This window comes from Strix aluco, chromosome 19, assembly GCF_031877795.1.
Source record: "Strix aluco isolate bStrAlu1 chromosome 19, bStrAlu1.hap1, whole genome shotgun sequence".
NCBI lineage: Eukaryota > Metazoa > Chordata > Aves > Strigiformes > Strigidae > Strix > Strix aluco.
Genome location: NC_133949.1, coordinates 8,967,926 through 8,979,968, shown reverse-complemented (window position 1 = coordinate 8,979,968; position 12,043 = coordinate 8,967,926). Strand labels below are relative to the sequence as shown.

Sequence of the window (12,043 nt, the reverse complement as noted above, 5' to 3'; positions counted from 1 at the left end):
GCAAACACCTCTTTATTTTACTGAAATCCTCTTCAAAAAAAAAAGAAGACAGAACAAGCCAACACATCCCCTTTATTCATTTAAAAAACATGGAAGAAAAGTAATAGGGAAAGTTTTAGCAATAAAAAAGGGATCCTGCTTAAAAATCTATAGAACTTGTCTAGCAACATAAACTGATTTCTTTGGGTTAGAGATGACCCCATACAAAACCCCAAATTCAGAACACTCACAGTGCAGGAGAGTCTGGCTACAGACTACTTTTATACTTTAGGTTAAACTCCTCCCTTAAGATTCATGTATCCCACTGCTACCAGCTTCGACATAAGTAGAATACGTAGCCCTCACAGTAATATTTTCCTTAAATAGTAATGGATATGTTTTAGCTTTCAGACAGAAAAACACTCTGGGCCATGTTAGAAAGAACTCTAGGGTCACAGAGACTTATGGCTGACTCTTTAGAGCAAACTTAGAGCAGACTGCACAGCAGTTATACAAGCAATTAAGAAAAAAATCTCTTATTTGGCATTTCTCTATCACTATCTCTTGGGCCTGTGACGTGAAGGTCATTCACCGTTAAGCAGATATAACGTACGCCAATGGGTTCTGCTTGGCTGAGATGAAAGACTTTCATGCTCCTGAATATAAAGCAATGAACAGTGTTTCCAGCTGTCCCTGAAAGGCCTCATCCTCTTCCCATCACAAAACTCGGCTCTTCAGCATCATCTTCCTTCTCTTCCTCCTCCTTGCTATCATCCTCTTCATCATCCTCACTGCTGACTCGCTCTTGAGGTTGATCAGGTTCTAAAAACACAAACAGTATGAACTGAGAACATATTCCCATGCGTCTCTCCCTTAAGTATTTCACAACAAAATAGTCTCAGGTGCTAAGCAACGTGTATTAGGTCACGCTAATTAGTACAGATGGATAACATACTCCCATGAGTCTTCCTTGTTAAATATCTCACAACAAAGTAGTCCCAGATACTAAGGAAACATATCAGGTTATACTAATTCTACTGAGCAATGTAGAGCTCAGAATATCAAATTCTCCCTTGGAGAAATACTCCCTTAACTCCAACGTTACCACTGTGCCAAGTCCATCATTAAACAACTCCACCTCCTATGGAAGGTTATTTCAAACAGAGGCAGTCAAACGCTGAAGTGATAAATTATCTCATTCCCGATCTCCCCTCTGCAGTTGGCATGAACCTTCAAGTATCACAGAGTATTGTTAAAGAATGCAGGCACTGGGAAGCCACGGGCAAGACTCTGTATTTCTACACCTATCCAAGTTTTCAGAAATTCCACAAGGTGCTGTAAACTTTTACAGAGCGTTTGGTATACAATACTGTAAATCCAGGAACACATTAAGATACATGTAAGATTAACGAGGATCACAGAAAACTTGTGAAGCCTGCTAAAAGACCAGAAAACGCCTACTAGGAATTAGATAACGGCTACTGAAAATTAGGTACAGCATAAAACGGGACCTGAATCTAAAAGCCATTCTACTCCCAGCAGCTCTCGTACCTTTACTGTTTCTCAGGCCGAGCCACACTCAGCTCGTGCTCTGACCAGTTAACCCGTAGGATTTAGGATTACTGGTCTGATGCCACCGCGTGGTGAAGTTCGGTACTTTCTGTTTTTATTAGGGGTCTGTACAAAAATGCAGCTTTAACAGCTGACCTTATTTAGCGCCAACCTTTATTCTCCACGGTTTTACTGCAACAAAGGTGAAAGATGGCACTCAGTTTTTCTTTATTCATTCAAAAAGGAAGATAAATGCTTGCCTGCCACATCCAACAAACAGACTTCAATTAATTTGGAAAAACTCTCAGATTCAAACCACGGCACACAAAACCAAGCCTATTCTCAGTAACTAAAGATGGCTATCAGGGGCTTCTATATCCACTGATTTTATTATTATTATTATTATTTTAAATAGAGAACCACAAACTGTAAAGAGCTAAAAACTGTTCTAAAGACAGGGGAGTTTGAATTCTGACTTCCAGAAGATGACTTACTTGTGCTGAACAAAAACATTCCAGCCCAGCAACTGGTCCATGACAGTCCCATACCACAGTGCCAGTCCCTGCTCCAGCTCCCCTCTCCCCCAGCCACTCCCTAAAGAGATAGGTACTTTCTTTTCCACCCGAAGTGAACAAAAATGTTGACTCATACTTAAATTCTCCTCCCGGTCACAATTCATGAACAAGTAGCTTTGAAACAAACAAACAAACCAGAACCAAACCAAAACACAAAAAAAAAATCCACTCTGCTACATTCATTTGCTGTCACAAGTAAAATTAACCAAACAATTAATTTGTCCTCCCATGTTTATATGGGAGGCTGGCAATGGTTCAGCTGAAACAGATCCAATTGTGAAAAGCAAAGCAGAAATAAAGTAGAACTGTCAGATAAGTCACTGTTCTAGCAGAATTATCAGAAATTGCTGTAACTTTAAGACTAAGAATTACTGCAGAGTTAATGTGCTAATCCACAAAGGGCAACTATTTGAAAGAGTAAGCTAAAATATACTCACTGAAAGGAAGCAATGAACATTCAAAAGTTTGAGGAGTTACACTGACATTGCTGAACATTAATTTTCAAGACTGCAGGAGAACAGAGGCAGTCAGGTTTTTCATGTTTATGAAAAATGCTAAATAAAATAGTTGTGTGGAACAGATGGCACCAAGGTGGCTCAAATTCTTACACACAAAATCGTAACTCAGTTTCTTGCTGTCCAAGCTGTGCATTTTTTTCCACCTGTTTTCCCATACGCATTCAAAATATACTTAAAAAAAGAACAGCCTTTAACGATACTGCCTTTTTTAGCAGAAGATATTCTAAATCTGCAGTTTGTCAGAATAGCTGGGGCAAAACATCCACAATCAACAGACTCAAGATTCCAATGTTTGCTCTCCAAAATTTCCCCTAATAAAGGGAAAATATTCACAAACAGCCAAGTTATTTGTAAGATTAAATCTCAACATAGATGTCTTTCAAAGAGGACTTTTGAAACATCAGCTAAAATAACAAGCTTTAGGCTCAATCTTCCTATCCATGTATTGAGAATGGCTGGGGTGGTGGCTCCAATTAGGGAACAGAACTAATTCTTGAGAAAAGAAAAATAAATTTCACTGACCTTTTTCCTGCTTCTTTTGTTCAAGTTTATTTTTCTTAGCTTGCAGTTTCTTCTCTTTTAACTTCTGGCTATAAAGCAAAGAAAAAAGACTCTTTTGCAAATCCAACATTGTAAAGCTTGTGCACATTCATACACTGATAAAGGACGTATTACAGACATCTTGGAAAAGCAGACTTCAGAAAAGATCAATTTAAATTTGGCCTCAACTGAAAATTCAGCAAGAGCAAACCTAGACACATGATCAACACAAACTTTTCTATGTTGTTTTTAGTCTAATGGAAATTTTTTTTTAAAAGTCTTCCATGACGTCACTGCAACCAAAACTATATGATACACAAGAACCTCCAAGAACACAGAAGGAATAAAAATTAAACTGCACCTACATTTTAGCTACCTAGCCTAATAAACAAAAAGAGAAAATGGTGTCAATATCCAGACTGCTGGAACTGAACACTGGAAAAAAAAATTAAGTAATCACTAGTAATATGTACTTTAATTGAAAAAAAAAAAAAAGTAATGCAGTATGCTTTGAGCTTAATCTTTGGCTGTACTTCATCAATATGTTGGGCCCTAGGAGTAACATTAAGAGCAAGGGGGAATTTCAGTTCATATGACCCAGTTCTGTTTGCCTAGCAAAGGTAACCAGGCAGACATGGGGCAGAGCAACCTGGGATTCCTGTTCCTCTCTCAACACCATAAATTAATTCTCTTGAAACAGAGCGCCAAGTACTGTACCTGTTAGGTCAGGACAGAAGAAAAGGGGTGGTGAGGGAAGTCAGAGTTGCTCCTACAGGGCAAAGCTGCTTGGTACCTACACCATTACACTATAGAAGGGGGACAAGGAGGTGTTGGGAGTGTTTAGGCAGCATTTGCTGTTTGAACAGTTGTGCTCCATCTCAGCCAGGGAAAAGGCAGCAGGCCAGATCTGACTTGCTGGCCATCTGTTGGACCACACTAAATTAAAGTCAGATGGCAACAGGGTTTGTTGTGCACTTTTGTGCTAATATGCCAGTGAGTCACTTCGCACAGGCCTTTCAGCAGCGACTCTCAGCTACAAGATGTAAAACCCTCGTTCTCTAAGAAGCAAGAGAGAGGCTGCTAAGGATCAGACCCTCTGAAAGAGCCTATCCATGATAGCCCGCTATTTCTGAAAGGTATGGTGGACACAGACTGTGGAATTTAAATTCTTGTATTGCTGCATTACAGTGCTCAGACTATTTGTCGAAAGCATCAATCTTGTAACTGTTTCACTTTGTCTAAAACTTAAGAGAAGGATGGATGTAATATTTTTTAATTTTTCCATCTAACTTACTAAACTTGACCTGCCAGACCTTTCAGTGAAGTAGGTAGAAGAAGCTACTGATTTTAACAATACTGCTTGCTTCAGTGGCCTTTTCAGTATTCACAGACTGAACTGGACTCGTCACACTGACAGAGTACACGCGGCGTACCACGCTCTGCTAGTCCAAATCCATACACATACCCATTAAGCAGCACCCATTTTTGCACTTAAGCTGCTTTGTGTCAGCTGTTTCAGATATTTATTTAAGTCAGATGTATATACAAACCTTTCCTGACATTGTTATAACAAATATGCAGTAAGACATGTTGCAGTCAACATCACAGTGTGAGCAAAAGCTGCTCAGCCAGTCAAAAGTTACCCTGCTAGTGAAGGCATGGAAAATAAACCAGGCCAGCAAAGCCTGTCAAGTTTACAGCTACCTTTAGAAACCAAGCAATGACATTAACAAAATTAATTTCCACAGCCAGACTTCTCAGCTGATAGATGTAGGCACACAATGACAGCATTTATCCAAAGCATGCAGCTACAGATGAGGACAGAGCATGAGGGTTTCCATGTCAAGCCTCCTGGGAACAATCTGCCCTTACCGCTTCCTTCTGCGTTTTGCTGTTTGTTCTTCTGCAATCATCTTATTCCTCTCCAGTTTCTTCTGGAATTCCTCATCTAGTCTTTGCTGTAATTGATCACATGTCATACTTTGGTCACAATCTAAATTAAAATACTTCTTTTAAAAGTCATGTCCTTTTAGGGAGAAGTCTTTTAGCAAAATACAGAAGGGAGCTTTGCCAGATTTTGTCTAGCTTCTTCTTTATACAAAAGCTATATTCCTAGGGATGACTTCTGTACAGACATCATTTTTAACCTGCAGCCTGAGCCAAACATTGAAGCCTTCAGAGGGAGGAATCCTCACCAAAGCAGATGAGGGAGGTTGGGCTTCTGTCCTAAAGAATGCTTCAGTAAAAACAAGAGAATAATTTGAGACACAAACATTAACATATGGATCAAAGGACTCATCTTGGTCGAGAGAGTAAAACAGTAATGCTCTCTGAAAGAGGTGCTATTCTACTCAACCAAGACTTAAAAGAAAGATCCGGATTCTGTGCACAGGCACTTGCTTTGATTCTGACTGTGCAAGACAGTGATATTTGGGATTTCTAGTTTTTAAAGCATTTTCAAACCAACCTGAGAACACACACATTCACGTGCAGTCTTACAGTGTGCTAGGACCCCAGTGAACAGAGATGGAGCATGTCTGACACAAAGCACCAAACGTTTCAATACTGACAAAGACGCCACATATCACATACTCCTACAGTTTTCCTCTGATAAGAGGTGGTTTGGAACTGAATTATTTGTACATGACTTTAAAAGAAAAAAAAAGATTTGCAATGAACACCAAATAGTCAGGGGGAGGATTATAAAGAGTCCTGCTGACCTTCTCAGCCATGGCATCCATGAAATCTTGCCTCTGGTACTCTCGCCGACGAAGATGCCGGTACACATGAAACTCCCCACTCCCAGCTCCAGCACTGGAACCTACAATAAAGAAGAGTTAGTCTACTAGAAAATAACGTATACTAGATGCTCACAAATGACTACAGCTTGATGCTGAGGGACAGGACATATGAAAGGGCACTGTAAGATGAAAATCTGATAACAACACACACGGTGTGTCACCGTTTTATGTAAGCTCAAATCACTCACAATCAAAAGCCAAAGTGAGCTGCAAAACCACACACTTACGGGTCACTGCAGTCTCTGCCGGTCAATTACTCCCTAAAGAGAATCCAGTCTGAGCTGGACATCGAGGCAGTAAAAGAACTAGAGATCAAATGCACACCCCATTCTCTTCTAGGCAGCAGTGAACTAAAACACCCTACTGAGGCTGCTTCTGACTAATTTTCAGCATCTCATACAAAAAATAAAGGTCAACAGAAGGGTGATTAAACCCCCATCATATTATACTTTCCCATGCCAGACAGATACCACTGACAGTTTTTGACTGTTTCTTTATAAATGAAATCCCTATACCTCTCTCTTCTTGGCATCAGTCCGCATGTTGAAGTCTCACAGGAGCTTTCAGCACCACACTCCATCCTTTTCCTCTGTCTCCTGAGCCATTTCTCAACGCAACACACACAAATACATGCCTCAAAGAAGACACCCAGTAATTAAAACATGGCAGCTGGGACTGCAATAAGGGTGCTCTTGATACCAACAGAATCCCAGCGTGTCAGGTGCTCCCAGAAAAACAAGACAGTTCAACTCAAGCACACAGCAAAGCTATTTGGAAAAGCCCTCAGGGAATTACAATAAGCAGAACAGTTTATTCAGAAGTATATAAAAGCCTTAGTGCAAGATCAATTATTCTGAAATAAGAACAAGTCAGCCTCTACAAAGGATCATTAATAAGGATGAAGGTCCCAAAGAAAGACAGAACATCTACATGTAGATGAAATTTATACCGCAACTACTACATTTAATCCGTGTAGGTAAAAGTAAAGTGTAAGCAGAATACTTGGGTCAGGTTCTTTGCACAGCTGCCAGCTCCCTACCTGACCACATACGATCATATCTGCTGTGAGTGTCTGCTTCTCACTGAGTCTGCTTCTCACTGAGTCAGACTCAAAGCAGCCAAAAGAAGGACTTTGTAAGTTTCCAGAGCACTCTCAGATCCATGGAAAGGACAGACTTACTTTATCATCATTTACTTTATCATCATTTACTTTATCATCACCAGAGCAGCAGCTTATTTCACTGCACGCAGTTCACGTGCTGGAGTGACACAGGCATTGTTCACTTTGCATTCTAACAACAAGCAGAAAACTGGAACCCAAGAACCAAATAAAACTTGAAAAAGCAACTCTCGAAGCACATTTCATACCTCTTTTCTCCAGCAAAATAAGCAACAACAGAAAACCATCTCTGGCCTTTTCTGTTAAACACTTTCCTAAGTTTAATGTAGCTGACCCTAGAGTTATCTGAAGAATAGTATCTTTACCCATCACATCTCTAACGAACTCCGGGGGAGGTCGTGGTGCCCATTCATTCAGTTTTTCAGGAATTGGTACAGTCTTTTCCTGCAAGAACAAACCAACCAGTCATCAGTATCTTCTAGGAGCAAAGTCTGCAATTTTAACACATTGTTGAAAGGTGGTATATGTCTGACAACAGCCTCTTCCATCAGCTGACAGATCTCAGAAGGAGCACAGCTGTAGTCATTTCTTCATGCATAGGGATCAGGAGCAGGCAGAAAACGAGAATCAGAAGGTATCCTCTCCTTCCCTCACATTCAGGCCTGCAGGTCAACAAACCCCAGGAGGATTAGGAGTGTCTGTGCTTCTTTTCAGTATGGAAACTAGAAGGAAGCAAGTCAGCACCTCCAAGCACTCGCAGAAACTGAGTATACTCCCACTACCAGTAGTCTGGGAAGCGATGAAAGGCATCTGTGCACCTTCCATGCCAGATCTACAAAGGACAGGGAAGAGCAGGGAAGGGAGAACACACGGTGCAAGGTCAGAGGAGAAACACAGGGTGGGGACGTCTCAGTCTCCTCCAGCACGCACAGAGGGATGGTGAGAGTCTCCACCCGGCAAACACCTCCTCAGCACAAGGACCAAAACACCCAGTTAGAGGAACCAGGGTCGTGCTCCCCCCCACTATTAAAAGCAGCAGGCAGAGAAAAGCCCAGCGGCAGAGCGCGGAGGGGTCAGCCCTCCCCCTGGGTCCCCAGAGAAGGGTCTCTCCCCTCACAGCACCCCAGGAAAGCTAGGTCTCTCTCCCCTCACGGCCACCCGGTGTGTGTGTGTGGGGGGGTCGGCCTCTCCCCTCACAGACCCAAGGAGGGGGAAGGTGGTGTCGGTCCCTTTTCCCTCACGGAGGCGGCGAGGAGAAAGGGAGGGAGGGGTCAGTCCGACTCTCCTTACAGAACCACGGAGGAGGATCGGTCCCTCTCCCCTCACAGACCCCCGGGGTGGGATGGGGGTCTCAGTCCGTCTCCCCTCAAGGACCCGGGGAGGAGGAAGGGGGATATCGGCCCCTCTCCCCTCACGGAACCGGGCAGGAGGAAGGCGGGGGTCGGCCCCTCTCCCCTCACGGACGCCGGAGGGGTGGGGGTATCGGTCTCCCTCTCCCCTCACGGCCCCGGGCAGGGGCAGAGGCCCGGCGGGTGCCCTCACCGGGTTCCTCATGAGCCGCTCGAGGCGGAGGCGCTGCTCCTCGGCGGCGCTCCGCGGGATGACGAGCGGCTGCGGCTCCTTGCGGGGCCGGGGCGGCCGCGGGGCCGAGGGCGCCGCCATGCTCCAGCCGCCACCGCGCCCCGCCCCGCCGCTGACGTCACGCCGCGCGACGCGCCCGGCCTGCGGGGCTGCCGCGGCCTGTCATGGCGGCGGGGCCCGGCCCGCGGGGGATACGCGGTCCTTAAGGGACTCCCGCGGGGGAGCGGGCGCCTGAGGGGCCCGCGGGGCCCCTGGGGCATGGCCGCGGGCTGCTAGGCGAAAGCGTGCCGCGGCGGTGTGCCCCGGCGGCTGTGGGCCCTGGCGCGGCCTTGCTGGGGGCGGAGGTCGGCCCTTGCGTCGCGGCGCCCAGGTCCCAGCTGCAGTCGAGGGCCCGTTGCCCCCCAGAGCTGCGTTTGCTGGAGCTCTGATGCCCCCCGTCCCCCAGGCACGTTCTCCCGGCTGCAGCGAGTGTAGGCTGTCCCCCACGGGTCCCGTTAGCAAGGCAGCTCCGGCGTCTGCCACACTCTGGCCGGGCTCTGGGCTTAGCAGAGCCCCGAAGAGGGTGAAAGTTCAGTGCATTTCGCACTGGCACCCTCAGCCCTGCCAAATCCCTTCCCCGTGACGGTGTAAGCGATATAGGACTTCCTAGTGCCTCCCCGGCAGGCTGCCTGCACCATCTGTTCGTGTCACTTTGGTAATTAACCAGCGCTGCCCGCAGGCTTTGTCCGCTGACAGTGATGAACGGCAGTGCGATTCCCCGCGGCGCGGCCTTGTCGGGTGCTGGAGAGGCAGGCAGGTAGCAGGGGGGGAATGCTGCACTGTCTGCATTCGTGTTCACTCCTAGTCTTTGCAGGAACAGTGCCTGGACGAGCTGAGGGCTTGTACGCCCAGATCCACGCTTGTCTGACAGGGACGGAGAAAGCCGTGAGTGGGGAAGAGGAGCCGGAGCTGGCTGCAGTACAGGCTTCCTCTGCAAGCCAAATTTCTCGTCAAGCTGCTGTGGCCCTACAGAAATGGCATGGCATGTGCTCGGGCTGTGCGTGCGTCAGAGAATTAGCTAGTAAAGGTCAGCTGCAATGGAAGAGGGACATAAGCCTTTGTGCAGTTTATAGAGATAAGCTGGAGCGGTGAAATTGGGCTCTGGGTTTCAGACAGCTTCGTGCTGTGCATGTGGAGTGGGTGACAGAAAGGGGAACAGACAGAAAGGGGAACAGAGAGGTTGGGAATGGCTCCTTCTGAGATTTATGGGTCATTTGTATGACCTGAATTTATTAAGCCCCCATGCTCTTCCCCCTTCCATGAAGAAAATCAGAGCTGATCCTCAGGTTCAGCCCTATGTTTACAAAAGACTTTTCAACCTCTACTGAGGTTGCTATGGAAATCACACTAGTTTATGCTTCGTGTTTGTCTTACCAACCTGATTTGTAAAAGAATGGTGTGAATTTAGTGTTGGCTGAGTTCCCAGCTGGCCGCGCTGGCCCTGGAAGGCATCCTTGCAGTCGCAGCCCTGGCTGGAGCAATGCAAACAGCTTTCCCCATGCTGTCTGCCAGCTCACAAGCGCCTGTGCCCACGGCTCTCCCAGCCTTGGGTCCTCCTCAGCTCTCTCAGTCACTGCAGAACGGGTTTTAGAAGCAAAGTTGCTGCAAACAGATTGAGTTTCCTCTCCCCTCTGCTCTGCTGAGTCTTGAGCACAACACAGGCCAGTTTAGCTCCCTAGCCTGTAAGGTGTTACCCTGTTTCTTCCTCCTTGCTGTCATGGCCACCTCTCTAAAGCACAGCTTCCAAAAGCGGGGGTGTGAGTGATGAGCTGTCAGGCCTCAGCCCTCTCATGCCAGTCCCCACGGGAGGAAGGCAGAATGGCAGCCGTGCCGCAGACATTGTGACAGCCCGAGGGCTGTGGGGAGCAGCTGGGCAGCTCGATTCTCTTGCCCGAAGCGTGGCTTGTGCCAGTGACAACTCACAGCCCTGGGAAACAACAGGCAGTTGCCTGTCATCCAATGGAGCCCACGCAAACAGCACAGGGAAAGAGACCTGGGAGCATCTCGCTCTCAAACTACATGTCTAGGGAATTGGTATAGACTCTTGATGTATTATGCACTTATTACTTTTAAAATATATTTATCTGGAGAGAGGGGACAAGACTCTTACTCGGGTCGTACAAAAAGAGGAAGCATTACATCATGCCATTAAAAAATACAAAGCCCATGAAATCAGATTGCTGGGCTGGGATCTGGGCAGAACTGGGCTTACTGGGAACAGGGGATTCGCATTAGAACAGGGAAGTGTTTTCATAGTTCAGTGCAAACCAAACAACAAAATTTAGCTCCCTGATCCGTATCAAAGAAGCTCATTTGTGTTTTAGAGCAAAGGCACCCTGAGGTTTCCTACCAAAGGGATGCTTCTGGAAGCACTGTAAGCCTGTGCTGAGAAAGACCCTGCGTGGCAGGCAGGAGCAGCTGCGGACACCTCAAACACCCATGTGGAACGTGGGAGGCTGTGCTGCTGAAATCCCTTCACGTTTTTGCCCTCTTCATAGTATCTGCCAGGCTGCAGCTCTGCGCCAGCATCCCCGCAGACCAGTGCTGCCCCGTCCCTGGGCAGAGGTATCACTGGCAGGGAAATCCAGCCCAGCTCACACGCTGAGGCTGCTTCCTCTTGGCTCACTACTAGATCTCGGTGTTTGATGCACAAGGCTGTTGCATCCCACCCCTGCCCTCCCAGGAACCCTGTGAAAAGAATGGAAAGCATGTTTTCCAGCAAAACTAATGCTGTAATTAGTCAATTTGCTAATAAGCTGAGGTGTGAACAGCTTATGGTGAGGCAGGAGGAGCAGCTGTCCCACAGGCACAGCCTGCCTTGTGGGCAGTGAAGGAGGAGCCCGTACAGAGGGGCTGTCGCCTCCCCAGCTGCCCAGCTCCTGGTGGAAGAGCTCTTGGACCGGTGAACAGGCTCTGGAGACTTTTGGGGAGGGAACGTTGTTGTGAATGGATCATGACACAACTGTGGCCTGATTACAGAGCTGAGCAGCTCCCTCCACCCCCCCAAAAGCCATGTGTTAGCTGCGTCTGGAAGCCGTGTCTGTCACGCTGCTTAGCTGTGACAGCGCAGTCTGGGACAACGTACCAGTTTTCCCGGGGGATCCGCAGCAGAAGAGAGCACACTAGGAAGACATACGATGGCAGAGCGTGAGGCACTGCTTCCCAGGAGAGACGACGGCATGGGAGGGGGGAACGACATGCTACAGAGAACTCGGCTGCTAGGAGATGGTAGCACAGGCCTTTGGCGAGGGAGGTCCATCTTCACGCCCCAGGGCTGCTAACTCACTATTCTTTGCACTGCTTCAGGGGTGGAGGCATTCTGACTTGCACCAGTGACAA

The 12,043-nt window shown here is 46.9% G+C and overlaps 1 protein-coding gene across 1 annotated transcript; it reads right to left on the bottom strand.

Annotated features, from left to right (window-relative positions):
• Positions 1-55: 55 nt before the first annotated feature.
• Positions 56-8,761, bottom strand: PRKRIP1 (PRKR interacting protein 1). Its single transcript, XM_074845026.1, has 6 exons — positions 8,627-8,761; positions 7,450-7,528; positions 5,884-5,984; positions 5,036-5,121; positions 3,146-3,213; positions 56-801 (listed from the first exon to the last, which is right to left on the bottom strand). Exons 1-6 carry the CDS (start codon positions 8,744-8,746, stop codon positions 683-685), a joined length of 573 nt encoding a protein of 190 aa, XP_074701127.1. The 5' UTR covers positions 8,747-8,761; the 3' UTR covers positions 56-682.
• Positions 8,762-12,043: the final 3,282 nt, after the last annotated feature.

Excerpts from the sequence above, each read along its gene's own strand:
- PRKRIP1 (XM_074845026.1), bottom strand. The coding sequence starts at position 8,746 with ATGGCGGCGCCCTCGGCCCCGCGGCCGCCCCGGCCCCGCAAGGAGCCG. Across the intron at positions 7,529-8,626 it reads AGCGGCTCATGAGGAACCCG|GAAAAGACTGTACCAATTCC; the intron begins GTGAGGGCACCC and ends TTGTTCTTGCAG. Across the intron at positions 5,985-7,449 it reads GTTCGTTAGAGATGTGATGG|GTTCCAGTGCTGGAGCTGGG; the intron begins GTAAAGATACTA and ends TCTTTATTGTAG.